This window comes from Macrobrachium rosenbergii, chromosome 26 (genome assembly GCF_040412425.1).
Source record: "Macrobrachium rosenbergii isolate ZJJX-2024 chromosome 26, ASM4041242v1, whole genome shotgun sequence".
NCBI classification, from domain to species: Eukaryota; Metazoa; Arthropoda; class Malacostraca; order Decapoda; family Palaemonidae; genus Macrobrachium; species Macrobrachium rosenbergii.
Genome location: NC_089766.1, coordinates 12,539,065 through 12,556,706, shown reverse-complemented (window position 1 = coordinate 12,556,706; position 17,642 = coordinate 12,539,065). Strand labels below are relative to the sequence as shown.

Genomic DNA, 17,642 nt, shown 5'->3' with positions numbered 1-17,642 from the left:
TTATAATAAATAATTTGTTTCCAGGAAGTCGTAAGTCCTCTGATCATCGCGCACTGTACTTTTGGTATGTTTGGGTGGAAATGGTCAAGGCCGCACGTATAGGTCCGGCCTACGCCACGATCTGTACCTGCGCAGAACGGTCATATTTTTGGGTCGGGGTTGAGAAGACCTCTTTAATCTATAGACCTTGTGTTTTGGAATCAGAGCCGGTAGATCTAAGCCGGCTGTCCGCGGTGAGCTAGGCTATGGCAGTCGACGTTTTTGTATAGAACTTTACCGGCTGAACAAGAATTTAAAGTAATATTTTGTTGTTCGGCTGTAAGTAGGCTATAAATTATCTTAGAACTGGTGTGGTAAAACCCTTTTGAGAATAGCTAACAGTAAGGGAGACCCGTTGGGAGTTTGGGTTTTTTGGTGGGGTAAATAACTTGGTAAAAGGCTTCGGTACCTTATTGTTGTATTTCCTGTTATATATGTGATTTGGAACACGAAAAACAAGCGTAAAAAGAAGGGCGAATAAATGTATAGTGGGAGCCACTCCAAAGGAACTTTTCATTCATTCCTAGTACTACTGATTCTAAGCCTTAACATGCATGCGCGAGCTTTCGGTTCACCAATCAGCAGCTGCTGGTTTTCTGCACTTAGCGATAGCTGCGAGAGACTGGCAGTTGACATTTTCCTGGGTTATTGTTACTTGCTGAACAAGAATTTAAAGTAATTACCTCTTGCCAGAACATACGAGCTTGCCAGGAATCTTTAAAAATGCAGATAAGGCGTGCAGTGCCGTTAGAGGCCACCCAAGTTGAAAGCGGAAATGGTAATGTTTTGTTTCCTGTTTATGGAAGCTTCGAATAGTGTGCAGTGGAGCTAGACTATGGCAATTGACGTTTTTCTATGTTATTTTACTTGGTTTACAAGAGTTTAAGGTAATATATTGCCGGTCGGCTGCTGCTAAACTGTAATTTACCCTTGAACTGTGTGCGACCCACAGGTACAGATGTGCAGTTTTCAAGGGTCAATTACATTTTAGTTACAGCCGACCGACAAAATATTTTAAATTCTTGTTCAGCAGGTGAAATAACATAGGAAAATGTCAGTTGCCATAGGCTAGCTCACCGCGGACAGCTGGGTTAGAATTACCTAATATTTTGTTGGCCGGCTGTAACTAAATGTTAATTGACCTTTGAAGACTACACGACGTGGTAGATCTAAGCCGGCATTCCATGGTGAGCCCCCCACCCCCTCCATAGCTAATATGGCAAAATTGTAACCAGTAAACATCCCTAAAAATACCAACCTAACGCACCCTAGGGGTGTATACTGGTTACAATTTTGCCGTATTAGGTATGGAGGGGGTTGGGGGGCTCGCCGTGGAATGCTGGCTTAGATCTAGCGGTCGTGTAGTCTTCAAAGGTCAATTACAGTTTAGTTACAGCTGACCAACAAAATATTACATTAAATTCTTGTAAAGCAAGTAAAATAACATAGGAAAACGTCAGTTGCCATAGTCTAGCTCACTGTGGAACTACGGCCTAGAATTACTGAAGACTCAACCAGAGCAGACATTGCTAACCCAGAACCAAGCCAACTTGTCTTTAACCATTACAATACGGAGGCTCAAATGGTATGTTGTCGAAGCTGTAGATAAGAATGACCTCTGTCCATTATCTACTGATGAAGTAGCATATATTGGCTATTCTCTGAAGTGAAGGAATGTCTGCTCCTCAGTGGCATAAATCTGTCACAGAGCACATATTTAAGAGCAGGAATGATTGTCTCTTGTTTAACCCAAGAGATGCTAGGGGGATGACACTTAAGGACGACAGTAGTATTATGCATTTGCAACTTCAGTAATGGAACCAATATTTTCTTGCTCATTTTTTAACTTATCACTTAATGTTATGCATAGTTGTAATTGCCTTGTGTCGCAGATTAATAATCAAAAATAAAATATAAGATACTTTTAAAAACTTATATTTAAAAAGAATATTTTTTGGAAAGAAAACATTTTTTCAAAAGCCACTTTTTAATTTTGGAATGCCTCGTGCAGTATTTTCTGAGACAATTTCAAATTTTTTCTTGACAATCTTACTCCTTAGCTATTCAAGAAACACCTATAAAAGTACAAAAAATATACAACAGTTATTAATTGGTTGATTGGATGTATATGTGTGTATGTTAACTATCCTCTGCACACTAAATTTAAAACCAATATTACTGTCATCACTGTCATTGTAATTATCTTTCTCGATATCACTATTTTATGAAAATGAATAAGCAGCAGCATCATCAAAAGCCATTATCTCCAAAATTCACAAAATAAACAAAGATTTATAAAAATCTTTATGATTAAGAGAAATCTGTCATCTTTTATGTTAAGTAGTGAGCTGAATGGTTGGCGAGGCTGTTGACGTCACTCAAACAGAGCTAAGGGGAATGACTAAATTTACTGCAATATTTGAAAATAAAGCGTCGATAATATCAACGTCATCCTTACGCAGCATATAAAGCGTCCATTTTAGCAACCTTGTGGGTTAAAGTGGAGCTGTGGTTGTGTTGAGTAAGGAAGAGGCCTAGTTGGGGTCATTGAAGTTGCCTTTCCACATACAGTATGTCTCTGGTTCATAGACTCATTGCCAGTTGGATCAAACTCCTTTGAAAAGTCTGACACGTTTTATGGCCTTTCTCTCATCTTGAAACTCAGAAAAACATTAAGTGGACTTTGTGCTTCCATAACAAGTGATTAATCAACAGAATATTCAAGGCCCTATCTTATATCCATTTGAGACTGAAGTTGTTTACTTTTAGTAGGTACAGGTATCCTGGGAAGGCTTGTTTGATGTTAAGCACTCCAAAATTTAAGGTCACAAAGATTAGTTCTGCACTCCGGCTTTTGACATGAAGTGATAACTTCTTTTATCACATGTCAAGAGTCTCAGAATCAATTGGTACAGTATCATAATTTTTTAATTCGCAAATTACTAAATACTTCACTGTGCTTTGCCCCTCATGATTGTGACTGGCCAAACTGTTGGGTGGGATGGAAGGGGTGGGGTTGACACATCAGTCTCATTCATTCACTTCTGAACCTTAGTATGAAAAACATTGTTGGTTATACATAGGGTAATTAATTTTAGCATTCTGTCAATGCCAATAGGAAAATGCTCTTCTTACAGCTCTTACTTCCTATTTAGAAAAGACATCACATCGGCAATCAGGACTTTAGCAAATCATGATTCTGTCTTGAATTAGGCATGTTGATGTTATTCAAATGGATGTTTAAGCTGTTAAATTGTATGAGCTCCTTGGCTTCATAATTAGATCTTTAAGACATAGTTTCATATTAACAGCTTTGTAAAGAAAACATATTATGACATCTCTTCTATTTACTTAGATGGTCACTTACTTCCACTTGCCATGGTTTCAGTTCTCTTACTTCCTGAAGACTTTCCCACCTGAAAAGCTACTAAGGAAACATAAAGTCATGGGGTTGTGATAAATACTGCTGAGAAAATAATTTTTACTTATAGGACTTACCTGGTAGTTACATATAGCTGTCGTCTCTGACGGACAGAATTTTAAATTTCGCTCTTTCGCTAAAAACACCTAGGTGATCCTCTACCAGCGCCCTCTATAGGTAACAAGGAACTATCCCAACAATGTTCTAGAACCCATTAAGTTTTCTGCCGAGAGACCGGCTGCACGGTCTCGTTTTGTGGTTGAATTTTTTGTCTGCAATTTATACTTAATATTTCTTTGTGGTTTTGCTAGCTAGCGCTTTGCAAAGTGGTCGGAATTAATTCTTTGTACAACATGTCTGATTCTGGTTCCCAGTATAGATATTGTGCTTTAGGCTGTAGGACTCGTTGCCTAAGGCTGGTAATCGACCCCATTCAGTTTGCTCTTCATGTAGGGGTAAAATTTTAATTCAGAGAATACATGTGAGGAATGTATGCATCTAACAACGGATGAATGGTCAGCCTTAGAAAAATATCTGGAAGTTAGAAAAGGACAGAGTTAGAAAGCTTAAGCAGAATGTCATCATCTGCTAAGTCTGTAGGGCAGGTAATTCAATCTGTTAACCCCTCTCCTATTAACTCTCCTTTGTCCGACCCTGTTGATCCCAATCCTATCACCTCTCAGAGTTAAAAGTCCAAATGGACACTAAATTTTCAGCTGTGCTTTCAGCCATCCAGACGATGGGCCAAGCCATTGAAAAATTGGCTCCTCAACCAGTGAAGTGTTAGTGGAGGAGGTGTCTGTTCGGCCCACTCGTTCTCCCAGGTCTAGACCTCTGTCGGACTCCCCTGGTTCAGGAGAGGGCATGTCGAAAAACCGAAAGGAGGCGAGTGGGGCTTGCTCCTGACAGTCACCCCTCAAGTATTCCTGTTGTGCATTCCCAGGATGCTTCCGCATAAGCCATAGAAAAGGCGCTGCTGGGGATGTGTCTTCTAGTGGTGATGATTCGTTGACTCTTCCTCGAAGTGGCTTTGCATTCTTCTCGCCCCCTCTCAAGAGGTCTCACAAAGGTCTTCCTGCAGCGATTCCGAAGAAAAGATCGTTGACGGATCCGCATGCGGGCTGTTCTTCTGGGAGGATCCTGAACCTTTTTCCCTCCTCCTCTTGGTTGATCAGCCCCTCGTCGGAAGGAACCTCACGGCGTGTATTGCCCGTAATAAGCGTGTTTCCGTTCCAGGAGCGTCTACATCTCGTACAGCCTCATCGCGAGATAGTGCCTCCTCTACTACCGGTCAACAAGATCCCCGTTTTGTCGCTCAAGTCACGGACAAATTGGGATCTTATTCAGTTCTTTGTGGCGCTCGTGCTTTTTTTAGCACCTGTTGCGGAGACACTTCTACAAGAATGCGCCACAAGTCTTGACTCAAGAGCCTCCCACTTCGCATGCACCAATGAAGAGGCTCAACCAGATGCTTCAGCATTCTTCTCTGGCTCGGATTCGCCACGTTCGGTTGACGGCGCCACTTCAGCATGGCGGCGCCGCTTCAGCTTGGCGCAGCGCCAAAAGCTTTGGCGCCGCCCACACTTGACGGAACTTCGCGCCACATCGGCATGGTCGTAAGACTTTAGATTCCGTAAAGACCTACTTTTCGTCAGGAAACTGTTCCTGTGCACCAATTGTCTCCTGTGTCTTCTGTAGACGAAGAAATCAAGAAGATGTAGAAATAGAAGAGGACTTTCCAGGAATCAAGGAGAAATCTTCGGGTTATAAGGAGTTACTCAAGTTTTTTGGAAAACTTTGGGGACTCTTAAAAGCCTTCGACTCCGGCTTCTCCCAGATCGCAGTTTAAGAGGATAACGCCTCGGATCCAGCTCCTTTTACACGCCTAGTTTTGGCGATTTCGGCCAAGAAGGCTATCAAGAAAATTAATTCCTGGCTCTCAGACAAGAGAGAGCAAGGCAAGAGTATGTTTTGTCTTCCACCCTCCAGATTGGCTCATCGCAGCCGCATGTGGTACGAGACTGGAGAACGTTTTTCTTTGGGTGTGTCTGCCTCCGCTCAAGGAGACTTCTCAGTCTAGTGGATTCAAGTCAGGGACAGCTCTTCAATCAGCGTAAGATCTTTTTCACGCAGTCAGAGTTGGATCATCTTCTCAAAAATATTTTTTCGCTGTTGTGGGAGGTCATCAGTTTCATGATTGGTCAGTGGCGGCTCTGGCTTCTAAAGTCAAAGAATTAACTGGACTTTGGATGCAGCAGTCGACGGATTTCACTTGGAGTCGACTGCATAGACAAGGGGGTATGCGATTGTGCCTTGGAGCTAACTCGGTTTTGCAACAAAGTTCTGAAGAAACGATAACTCTGGTGCTCTTTTTTTGGCGAAGGGTGTTTCCCCATTAGCCAGAGGTCTGCTCTCCTCTTTGCTCCTTTGTCGAAGGACCACTTGTTCCCGAAGGAATTAGTTCGAGAGACTGCTGAAGCTCTCACACAAAAAGCTACACAGGACCTGTTGGCTCAGTCAGCAAAGAAGCCGAAGAAGACTACTCCGGTAACTACTTCCACCAAAACTTCGGTGTTTTCGGACACTTCCAAGACGTTCAGGGCAAGTCTGCTTCTCGGCCCTTTTCCAAGTTTCGGTTTAGAAAGGAAAATCTTCTACTCGACCTTCCAATTTTCAACAAAAGAAATGAGTGTGCTGTCCTCCACATAGCAGTAGGTGCCAGACTCAGTCGTTCTCGGAAGCCCTGGCAAAAGGTCACTCAAGATCCTTGGACCTTACAGGTGATCCGAGAGGGTACTCCATCCCATTCCAACAAAAGCCCCCTTATCGGACGCTCCAGTCGTTTTGTCAACATACTCCAACGACTCTCAGAGTTTTGCGCCCCGAGAAGAAGTAGAAGCACTACTAAGAAACAAGCCATCGAGTTAGTGCCGACCCCATGCTCTCCGGGTTTTACAACCGGTCTCTTTTTAGTTTCAAAGGCGTTATGGTTGGAGGCGGTTCTAGACGTGAGCGCATTGAACGTTTTCGTAAAGAAGACGAAATTTTCATGGAAACATATACAGAGTCAGTGTTAGCATCTCTTCAACCCATTCGACTGGATGGTCTCGATAGACCTCCAGGATGCGTACTTCCACGTTTCCTATCCATCAGGAATCATGGGGTGTTCCTGAGGTTTGTTTTCCAACTGTAAGTTTTCAGTTCAGAGCTCTTTGTTTCGGACTGTCAACTGCACCTCAAGTGTTTACAAGAGTTCTGTCAACGGTGGCTTGCAATCTTCACTTACAAGGAATAAGGATGTCAATGTATCTGGACGACTGGCTTCTGAAAGCACACTCCAAAGCCAAATGTGTGGAGGACCTAATGAAGACATTATCTCTGGTAAAGGAACTAGGCCTACTAGTCAATGTTCCGAAATCGTCCCTGTCACCATCACAGCAGATAGTTTATTTGGGAGTGAGAATGGACTCTCTGACTTTTCGGGCTTCTCCATCAATACGGAGAGTAGAGTCTTGTCTAAGCATGATAGACGACTTTCTACATCGCGAGGTTTGCTCAGCCAACCAGTGGATGAGCTTACTGGGGACCTTAGCCTCGATGGAGAAGTTCGTAAAACTGGGGAGACTCAAGATGAGGCCTCTGCAGTTTTATCTACAAAGCCAATGTTACCTAAAACCCCATCCGGATTCCTTTCTTTCAAGATCTCAGATCAGATCAAGAAGGAGCTGTTCTGGTGGAATTCAAGGGAAAGGCTACAGGAGGGAATTTCTCTTTTCATCAAGAACCCAGACCTCACACTCTTGTCAGGCGCTTCGGATCAGGGTGGGATCGACTTTAGACAACAAGGAATGTTCGGACCTGTGGCAGGAAGAGCAGAAAGAACTGCATATAAATGTGAAAGAGCTGAAGCGGTACATCTAGCCCTGATACAATTTCAGCAAGAAGTAAAAGGCAAGGTTATTCTAGTTCAGTCGGACAACAGTAAGCTCTTGCTTATATCAAGAGGCAAGGGCACTGTTCCTTCTCCTGTATCAGACGACCAAGGAACTTTTAGAATGGTGAAAGAGAAGCGAGGTCACGTTATTGACCAGGTTCATAAAGGCGATCAGGAATGTAACAGCGGATCTTTTAAGCAGGAAGAATAAGTCTTGCCCACGGAATGGACCTTACATCCGCAGGTTTGCAAACGATTGTGGAATCTGTGGGGTTGTCCGCTAGTAGACCTATTTGCAACAGACAGAACAAAACGCCTCCCAGTATATTGCTCCCCAGATCCGGACGACAAGGCACTTTGGGTGGATGCAATGACAATGAGTTGGGATTGCCTTTAGATCTTTACGCTTTCCACCGTTCAAAATTATCAGGAAGGTCTTGGAAAAGTTCAGGAACCAAGGTTAAGAACACCAAGATGACTCTAATCGTTCCCTTCTGGCCATCGAGGGAATGGTTCCCAGATCTTCTCCTCCTCCTCGCAGATTTTCCGAGATCCTCCCGTGAGGAAAATCTACTCAGACAACCCCACTTCCTGAGGTTCCATCAGAACTTGTCCGCTCTAATTCATACTTGTCGCTGCAGACTGTCGAGCGACTCCTCAGGAAGAGAGGTTTTCAAATTTGCAAAAGCGCTATTCTTAACCAGAAGAAAGTCTTCAGACGCAGTATACCAGGCTAGATGGAATCAGTTTAGAACCTGGTGCAATAGACATGGAGTTTCGTCTTCTAAAACCTCTCTAAATCAAATAGCGAAGTTCTTGCTATCCTTTTTAAGGAGAAAGGTTGTCTTTGAGCACGATTAAGGGGTATCGATCAATGCTTGCTTGGTATTTAAGCACAGAGGTCTAGACATCTCCCCTCAATCAGGATCTAACAGATTTACTTAAGTCTTTAATACCTGAAGACGAAAGTTCCTAAACAAATAGCATGGAATTTGGACATCATTCCTTAAATGGATTTGTTCAGATCAATTCGAGGTTTGGCAAATGCATCGCTGAGAAAACTTGACTAAGAAAACTATTTTCTAGTAACACTCGCAACAGCCAGGAGGGTGAGTGAGGTTCATGCATTGGACAAAACTATTGGTTTCTCTCAAGGAAAAGCTGTTTGTTCTTCCTCTCTTAGGTTCTTAGCGAAGAACTAAGATGCGTCAGACCATGGCATGGTCTTTCAGCATTAAGAGCCTTTCAGATCTTGTGGGAGAAGGAGAACAAGAGAGATTGTTGTGCCCGGTGAGAGCCTTAAAGTTCTATATTCACGAACAAAAGGTATCAGGGCTCTTCGGAGAACTTGTGGTGTTCTGTGAGAAACCCGTCAAGACCACTTTCTAAGAATGCTCTTGCTTTCTTCTTAAGAGAAGTTATTTCAAAGCCCATGTGAATTGTCAGGACTCAGACACTAGGAACTCTGAAAGTGAGAGCACATGAGATAAGAGCTGTAGCTACTTCTTTGGCTTTCAGGCACAACCTCTCAGTGCAAAAGATTGTGAATTCTACATTTTGGCGATGTAAGTCGATCTTCGCATCGCATTACTTGTCAGAATTGAAGACAGATTTTGACAATGGCAGTACTTTTAGGGCCTTTTAGTAGTTACTGACTCGGTGGTGGGTGAGGAGAAAGAGGGGCAACCCTATCCGACTAACATTTTCTCCTTGAAGTTGGAAATTGAGTTTGGTTTGCGTGCGTTTGTGGTACTATGTTGTTGGTTTAGGAGTACCTACAATCTTTTTAATTTTATGGTTGAAAGTTTTTAATTTTATAATTTGGTGATGGAGGTGATCCCTTATTGTTAATTTGGTTCTATCGCCCAGAGCAAGGGCATACTAAGTCTTGTCCGTCACGGCGTTGTCCTCACACAGTACTAACAGATTGTATCTGACACCCGGATCCTTTATATCCTGTCTATACAATCGAGGGATAAGAGATAAAGCAGAACTACAGAGGCAGTAACCACTGAGTCAGCAATCCTTCAAGGTAAGGAACTAAAATTCATGTTTTTGATTTCTAACAATATATGTGGCTGACATGATCCCACCCCCTCTAAAGGTGCCAATCAGCTATATGTAACTACCAGGTAAGTCCTATAAGTAAAAATGATATTTTATGATAAAATTTATTTTACTTATACTTACCTTTTAGTTACATGATGTGTAAACCCGCCACCTCCCCTCTCATGTCTAGTGGGCTTAAAACTTAATGGGTTCTAGAACATTGTTGGGATAGTTCCTTGTTACCTATAGAGGGCGCTGGTAGAGGGATCACCTAGGTGTTTTTAGCCTAGCCTGAAATTTAAAATTCTGCCGGCGTCCAGAGACGACAGCTATATGTAACTACCAGGTAAGTATAAGTAAAACCTTATTTTATCATAAAATATCATATTTTTAAAAACTGACCCATCAGTGTTTCATACTGTAAAAGTGCCCCCTTTTACCACCAGAAGTACCACACTGAGAGATGCTCTTTAGGTGAAGGTTCTACTTTAGCTGTGTCTGTAGATAGCTGCTGATTGCAGGATTGGGCAGATGTAAACTAATGAGTTTGTACTTTACAGCAGCATGGTGCACAAAATTTGCACCATCTTATTTTACTTTTTTCACAGGATGTATTTTATAGTGAAAGGTTATTGCCTTGCATTGCTAGAATTCATGTGCTGACATAACTTAAAACAGATTATTTTGCTTATATGCATAAAGTTTTAATATTTAATTCATTGTTTTACAGATGGAGGAAGACAGTGCGAAAGAGGACAAGACGGTACCAGATCCATGGTTCATTAGTGGTAAATTTGCCAGATTCTGGTACTATTACAACACAATGATGATGACTGCCCATCGGGATGCAATAGTTAAGGCAAAATATCGTGCTGCACACAAAAAAGCCAGTTTGATGAGAATGGTAAGGATTCTTTACTAACTTTTGTTAGCTTTACATGAAAACATCCTTCTGAATCTGTTGTAAGGAAGATAAAATTAATTGTCACTTTCCATAAAAAACAAGCTGTAAAAATTGTTACCATTTTTCTTTTATCATTGGAGGAAAAAGAATTTTTTACCTTTCAGGAAAGTGTGTTTGCTCTAGAATTTTATATTCACTATGTAATTAGAATAGCTTTCAGAAGTTACCTGTCTGGGGAAAGTACAAATATCTCTGGGATGTACATGTGTGTGGTTGGAAGGCTTCTTTTGATTGTAGAGAAATATCCTCAATAAATTTTTAATAGGCTAAGTTGATTCGGAAAAGTTAAAAGATTTGCGTAAAACAGCCATTTTTGCAGCATAATTCCAAATTTGGGCCTTGTAGCACCATATACAAAGTTGACTTATCACAAAGGTATGTTGTTGGGAAAGTATCCTTGGTAGTGATATGTCTGTATTCCATATACTGTACTGTGTGATGATTTTATTCTTTATGCTGTGTACAGTATCTTATGTTTATCCTAAAATCAGCAATTTGTTATGCTCAAAAGCTGGTGAAATTATTGAGTCCAGGGAAATTTCTTTAGGTTGCACTTCTCTAGTCCTCTTACCAGAAGGCTACCAGGGATCAATTGGTGATCTCTCTCCTGTGAACAAGTTTGTCTGTCATCTCTGTTGACAGACAGTAGAAACCCTACATTCTGTGTGAGTGCTTCTAAGTATTCATCTATCTGGGCTTTTGGAGATACCTCCATTGTGTCTGCGATGGATGTTCTACTAGTGAAAACACTTGCTTCAGATTGTTCATGCTGTACCAGTTTGGATTCACTCAAGATCTATCTGTCCAGTATTTTGACAGTAGTTGACCCAGACTCCCTCAGAGATGATGTTTGGGATTGAGATCAGCTTCTGTCCCTTATTCATGTTTTGGGGGTAGTGATAACACCCTTGGGACAACCTGGACATCTCTGATTTTCTGCCCTCTTACCTGAGGCATTGGATGGACAACCAAGTGCTGGTTATCCCTGTACCAAATAACCCTAGTGGCTCTTCGCAGGCTATATGCTGAATGGGTTCCTGACCTGCTAGGCCTTCTCTCTGAAATGTCAAGAGATCCCCCTTTCTACTTGAATTAGTGTCGTCAGTGGGTGATCTCCAGTAACTGCTTTCAGTTGGTCATGGAGTCTCTTGTCTATGTCCATGGTGGCAAGTTCCCAGCTGTAGGTAAATTGCATGGACATTCTTAGTAATTGTGGTACTTAGAGGGATGTGAATTGCACTTGTTCTTGTTTGTTCATGGGTTCCTACACAACTTGGAATCTTTCAGTCCCTGATGATAGATTAGTCTTTTCTGATCCTATCCCTTCAGGGTTTTGCCACTTGAGAACTGGGATGGGTTGCTGTCTTGTCAGGTCCAATTTTACAATACTAACTATGCAAGACAGCCTCTCATACTAGATTCCATCAATTATTGTTACATAAACAAGTCTTGAAATAAGTAGGCTTAGTTTTAATTGATTAGTTACATCATCATGAAGGACATATGCTTCATGGCCAGTGCATGCCAGTGCAGAAAACAATTGATACTTTAAGTTTCAAGGTTTTCTTCTTAATGTGACCTACAGTATTTTATGTTATTCCTTTCTTAGTGACAGTTTCATTAGTTTATATGTTTGAACCAAAATTACTCCTGTGAAATCCTATGGTCTCATAAAAACCAACCTGCCTAAATATTTCTTTTGTGTATAGCCAAAGACTTGCCTAATAAAACTTCTTCAGTACAAGAATCATGCGTCCAACGAATGATTATATACCTCTAAAATGGCCAATTGTGGATTGCAAAAAATCTAGGTAAATTTTCAGCTGTGGTATGAGATTCACCTTCTTTAGTTACTATACGCAATAATAAATGAAATATGACAAATTTTTAAGTAATATGTATTTTTCTTAACATACAAACCTGAGGTCTTTACATAGGGAATTTACTTTCAGCGCGAGCTAGAGCTGGCCGTTTAACTAAAAACAAGGTGGATATTGGTAGTTGGCTACCGATGCTAGGGGAGGAATCCCTGCCATCCAGTGGGTACGCATTCACTGTTTACCTTTGGCCAGGAAGCAGAATGAGGGGTAACAAACCTTTGGTCTTTACGCTGGGGAGACTTACTTCTTGGTGGGACGATTCTGAGCAAATCTCTGAACTGACTGGTAATTTGCCTCACCTGGGGACACTTTCCTGGTCATGTAAGAGCAAAAGGAGACTCATGCCTCTGATCTTTTGAACTGTTTGATGTTCAACTGCCAGACTTATGGGCCTTTCGAATAAATGGAATGTGACGTCACTGATTCGAAGATAGGCTTGGTTGAACCCATATTGCCGGGGACAGTAAAGCTGAAGATCTGTTCATTGTCAGTCTCTCTCTCTCTCCTTGCTAGAGGGAGGGTAGGAGTTGCATCTGTTAATCCAAAAAGAACTAGATTATAGACAGGATACTCAGTCAACTAGAACACCTGCATGCACGCCTGTTCAGCATGGGACAGCTTGCTAATTGTACCTTAGAAGGGTATAAAGAAGGTAGGAGGCAAGTCCTAACCCCCCCCCCCCTTTTTCAGCCTGATGCCTTATTCGAGATGCCACCTTTCTTCAAGAGCTAGGTGAGCTACATGACAGTTGAGCAGCCACCACAGAACCCAAGGAAAAATAGAGTTCAAGGATCTATGGGCAATGTCTGGAAGGCAAAAAGGAGGCAAATGTGGTCTGTCATGACTGCATTCCTGTCCTTAGTACCTGTCCGACAGGTTCTTCCTGAATACTAGGGGCAGACCAATGCCCCTGACCTTATGAAACCTTGTCTGGAACTTATTGTTGTCCACCACATCAGCTGTGGAGTACGTCCGTTTGATCATTACATAAAGTCAAAAGAAATGGAGCTCTTGGACACCACTTCTTGGCCGAGCTGGAATGAATAACAAGTTGTTGGCATCTAGTTTGGAGGTGAAGTCCTTAAGTGGTAATGCAAAAGGCCTTTGGGTACTTGGTAGCCTTTAGGGTTCTTAGAAACGGAATGCTCATACACTGTTAATCACCCAGTGAATCAGGCAGAATGACGGGAAGTTGTAAACCCAAGGCTTGAATCATGGATTCGAAAGACATCTCCTAGATGCCAGCAGCATCTAGAGTTCCCTGGAGGTCACCTATCCAAGGACTGATCTCCTAGATGCCAGCAGCATCTAGAGTTCCCTGGAGGTCACCTATCCAAGTTCTGACTAGCCTTAGGATTTATGTAATTGATCTTAGTTTTTTATAAATCTGTCAATACTTTTTGAAATAGTCTTAGCTTATGTTTTATAAGTTAGCCTTTACATGTTTTCCAAATAGAAGTTGGCTACATTCAGTCCTAAGCCATTACATGTTTTCCAAATAGAAGTTGGCTACATTTAGTCCTAACCTTTCAAGCCTTGCACATACTTGTCTGGAAGTAATTAAGGAGTGTAAAGTTGTAATTAAAGGTAGTAAAAAAGTGAAAATTGAAATTCAGAAGTCAGGAGGCATTGGTACAAAAAAATATTTCTCATTGATTAAATACAAGCATTGAACCATTTGTATTATGCTCTTTTTATAGTACATTTCTTAAGAGTTTTGATGTATTGCTGAGCATCAGAATTTTCTCTGCAGAGCACCCCTGCTTTGTGGAGTATGGGCTGGTGAACAATGATCAGAAGTGCTTCATCAGTGACTTTGTCGGCTTTACCTTTGGCTGCTTTCATAGTACCATAGTTTCATTCCGAGATGAGAAGGGGAGAGGTTCAATGATTCAGAAAAATGTGTAGTACTATAGTAGGATGAAAACCATTAGGAAGGCCTTAAAAAACCATGGAGAAAGCATATAGATCAAGACTTGGGCATGATAAAAATTCGAGCAGAAAGTGTAAGACAGAAGAGTGGGTAGAACTCTCCTCTCACGTATAACCCCACGGAGGAAAATCCGACATTATATCAGTAATGATGAGGACGATGATGTGCATTAATGATCAGTTCCATTTTATCATGATTATACAGTTTCTGTTATCAGACTTTGTGGACCTTGTAATATATTTTCATTTTGGAAGGAACCAGATTTACTGCCCGTGTTTGATGATCCTGTGTTAATTCAAAGTGCAAACTATTCTTTCTTAAATTACATTTCACTTCTCAAACATTTCAAGTATTTAAAAAATTTCTCAGTAACTTTGTTATGGCCTGAGCAGGGGTGCTTCAGTAACCTGTTTCAGGTTGTAATTTTCCTTGGGCTGTAATAAGTAATCTGTGAAGCATGTACCAGACTGCTGAGCTGGGAAAAATATCCACTACTAAGATATTTTTTCATCAAGAATTTTGAAAGTTAGAATGTCTGTTGCTTGCTTAGTCTACTCAAAAGGTGGGGCAGGAGCTTTTGAAAACTCAAGATTCCTGTTATGTACAGATATAGACAAATATACCTACAGTACTTAGAAACTACCTGATGGTTCTTTTGACCTCCAGTTTGTCAGGATGTGATTATATTTTGTATGCAAGTGAAGTGTGTCCTGAAAAAGTTATATTTAGTAATTTCAAATATTTTTATGCTTCCCAAATTTTAGTCATAAAACATTCTTTATTAAGAAAATCTTATTGAAAACTGCCCTACATCCTATTCCCTTAAGGTTGGGATTGAGTTTGCTATATAATTTACACTGTATTTGTTAATTTCATGATTTAGATTATGTAGTCTACATGTAATTTCTTGTGGAATATTTAATAGAATTTGTTTTCATCATTGTAGCTAGCAGCATTGAAAGGCACATCAGTGGAATCAAAAACACAAAATGGAAACTTTCCACCTCGCCCAAGTAGGACACCATCTGAAATTGCACGGGCAAAGAGAAACAAAAAGAAGAGAAAGAGAAAGAAGCGGAATCGCAGAATGAGAGAGTTGGCTAAGCAGCAGAATAATCAAGATGGGGTTAGTGATACAGAATGTCTGTACTCGCAGATGAAAACTGGAATGAAAATCAATGACACAGAAGATGAGGGGGAAGATATTGATGTCAGTGAAGACATGTTGAAGTTCTTAGAGAAAAGCCAGAAACATCGGGTGGAGTGGAAAGTCCAAAAGGCATCTATAAAAAATCTAGGGGCGGGAATGTTCCTAACCCCAGTGTCTATGCAGGATGCTATAGCACAGGTAAGATTTACAGAAGCTTAAAACCTGTTATAAAATTCCCTTTCTTTCTTTTGTCATGAACCATATACGAGTCTACCTATAAAATGTTCTGTATATAACTGTCTCATACTTTAGAAGTACTTTAACAAAACCACTCTGATGATGTTTGGCCTCCTGTAGTGATCATCCTGGTTCTAGAGGTAAACCTGCAGTATTGAGCACAGGCCATCTCAGTGCCTTAACATTCTTTTATTGTAGCTGAGGAGAGCAAGACTTGGGTGGAATAAGGTGAAGAAACACAAGTGCCTATCATCTACTTCATCTTATTCCTTCTCAAGTTCTGTTGGACTGAGTGAGTGCCTTCTTCAAAAGTTAGGGACACATCCACTCACCTGCTGGTGGAGCATCTGTTGATGGTAGGTTGATATGCACTGGGTTCTCTGAGCAAGCTTGTGAACCAGTTTCTTTCCAAACAAAAGGGCTGCCCCAGACTCTGTTTGGAGTTCTGCCAAGGAATGCAGAGAAGCCTTTGTGCCCATCTAAATGGGCAGACATGATCCCTGGATTGTGTTTGTGCAGTCAGAGGGTTTAAGCACAAACAGTCTCTGTATTGCAGTACTGCTAGGTACTGTGACAGTTCGAATGTGGAGTCATGTGACTGTGACCTTCAGGATTCGTTTGGAACTCTCAGTGTATGTGCACAATCTGTGCTGACAAGAGGGCTAGTGTGATTAAGTGGTTATGATTCAACTCGACAACTCTATCTCAAGGATTGGTACCACCAAGTCCAGTTGGTCCCCAGGGCCCTTACCAGGGAATACTGATGTGCAAGTCTCTTTTGGGAGGTGGTGATGTCCGAGAAAATCCTATTCTTTCTGGCTTCACGAAGTGATTAAGCAGATGTGCGATATGTTTCTGTGAGGACAAGTATCTAGTCCAGGCAAGATCTCACAAAGGAAGGTACTTTCCCCCCAAATTATTTGGAGATTTTACAGGTAACAAGGGCAGGTTTCCAGTGGCGCAGACTACTTGCACCTCACTACTCTGGGATGTTGCCAGCAAACCCTTGGACACCTCCTTGGGACTGTTGGTGGTTGAGCGACTGCCTCTCTCCCCAAGCTTTAACCTTCCTCTGTAAGTTACTGTCAGTTTAGGTACTTACTGGATGGTTCAGGTAGACTTCACTATCAGGTACCATATCTTATAAGGCTTTGGCTTGTGAGATGCGACTCCTATTGCCTGTGCCCATCAATTTATGATTGACCAGATACTAGCTGCCTTCTGACTCTTGCTACATTTTTGACAGAGTTCAGGCATATTTCTTTGACTCAGGTCATCTATTTTGCATCCCTAAGCCACATTGTATTGGAGGTTACAAGTGTCGCAGCTCCCCTGCTCATGATCCTGACTGGGAATATTATTGCCATATACAGAGTAGGTATTACATGTGCTGGTTTGTATTTCATAGGAACAAAGAAATTTTTCAGGTTATTTGTATTTTTCAAAGTTATATACACCAAAGCCTTTAATCATAATCCCACTTTATCCACCCAACATAATACCAGATGATGGGAGAAGTGCCATCTCAGAGCAGCAGGTGACTTCATCCACACACCTCCAATTAATCACCCTGTAACAAGTTTGACAACTGTTTCTTGCTTACGCTGAGGAACACCTTAGATAAAAGGCTGTGGTTTGCATACCTATGAAAAATACAGCAATACTAAACCCCTTACCCGGTTATTGTTAGTCTTGTTATTTCAAAACATTACATTTTCATTAGTTTAGGTGGGTGATATATCTGCTTCTCTGTTGTCATTGGGTTAAATTTACATACTTTACAGGAACACCCAGATGTCACTCGAAATAGAGAGATGCAACAGCTGTATGGTTCTGCTTCACCTAGAATTCATGCCATGGAAACTGCTATCCAGTTGTCCTTTGATAGAATCTCTACCCTTCACCGACCGCAATATTGGCCAAACATACCAATTCATGTCATGTTCTAAAAGGTCTATGTAGTACAGTATGCTTCCTGTTATGTCATTCCTATAAATATATGTACTAAGCAACCATTTAATAATTTATGTTAAGA

General features: G+C 41.3%; 1 protein-coding gene across 2 annotated transcripts in view; it reads left to right on the top strand.

The window, feature by feature from the left end:
• Positions 1-17,642, top strand: part of LOC136853051 (gem-associated protein 8-like) — a 20,731-nt gene extending 3,089 nt beyond the window's left edge. For both annotated transcript variants that reach the window (XM_067128279.1, XM_067128278.1), the window contains exons 2-4: positions 10,174-10,347; positions 15,167-15,568; positions 17,392-17,642. In XM_067128279.1, coding sequence (XP_066984380.1) covers positions 10,174-10,347; positions 15,167-15,568; positions 17,392-17,556 — 741 coding nt within the window. In that variant the 3' untranslated portion in view covers positions 17,557-17,642. The remainder of the gene's footprint in view (positions 1-10,173; positions 10,348-15,166; positions 15,569-17,391) is intronic.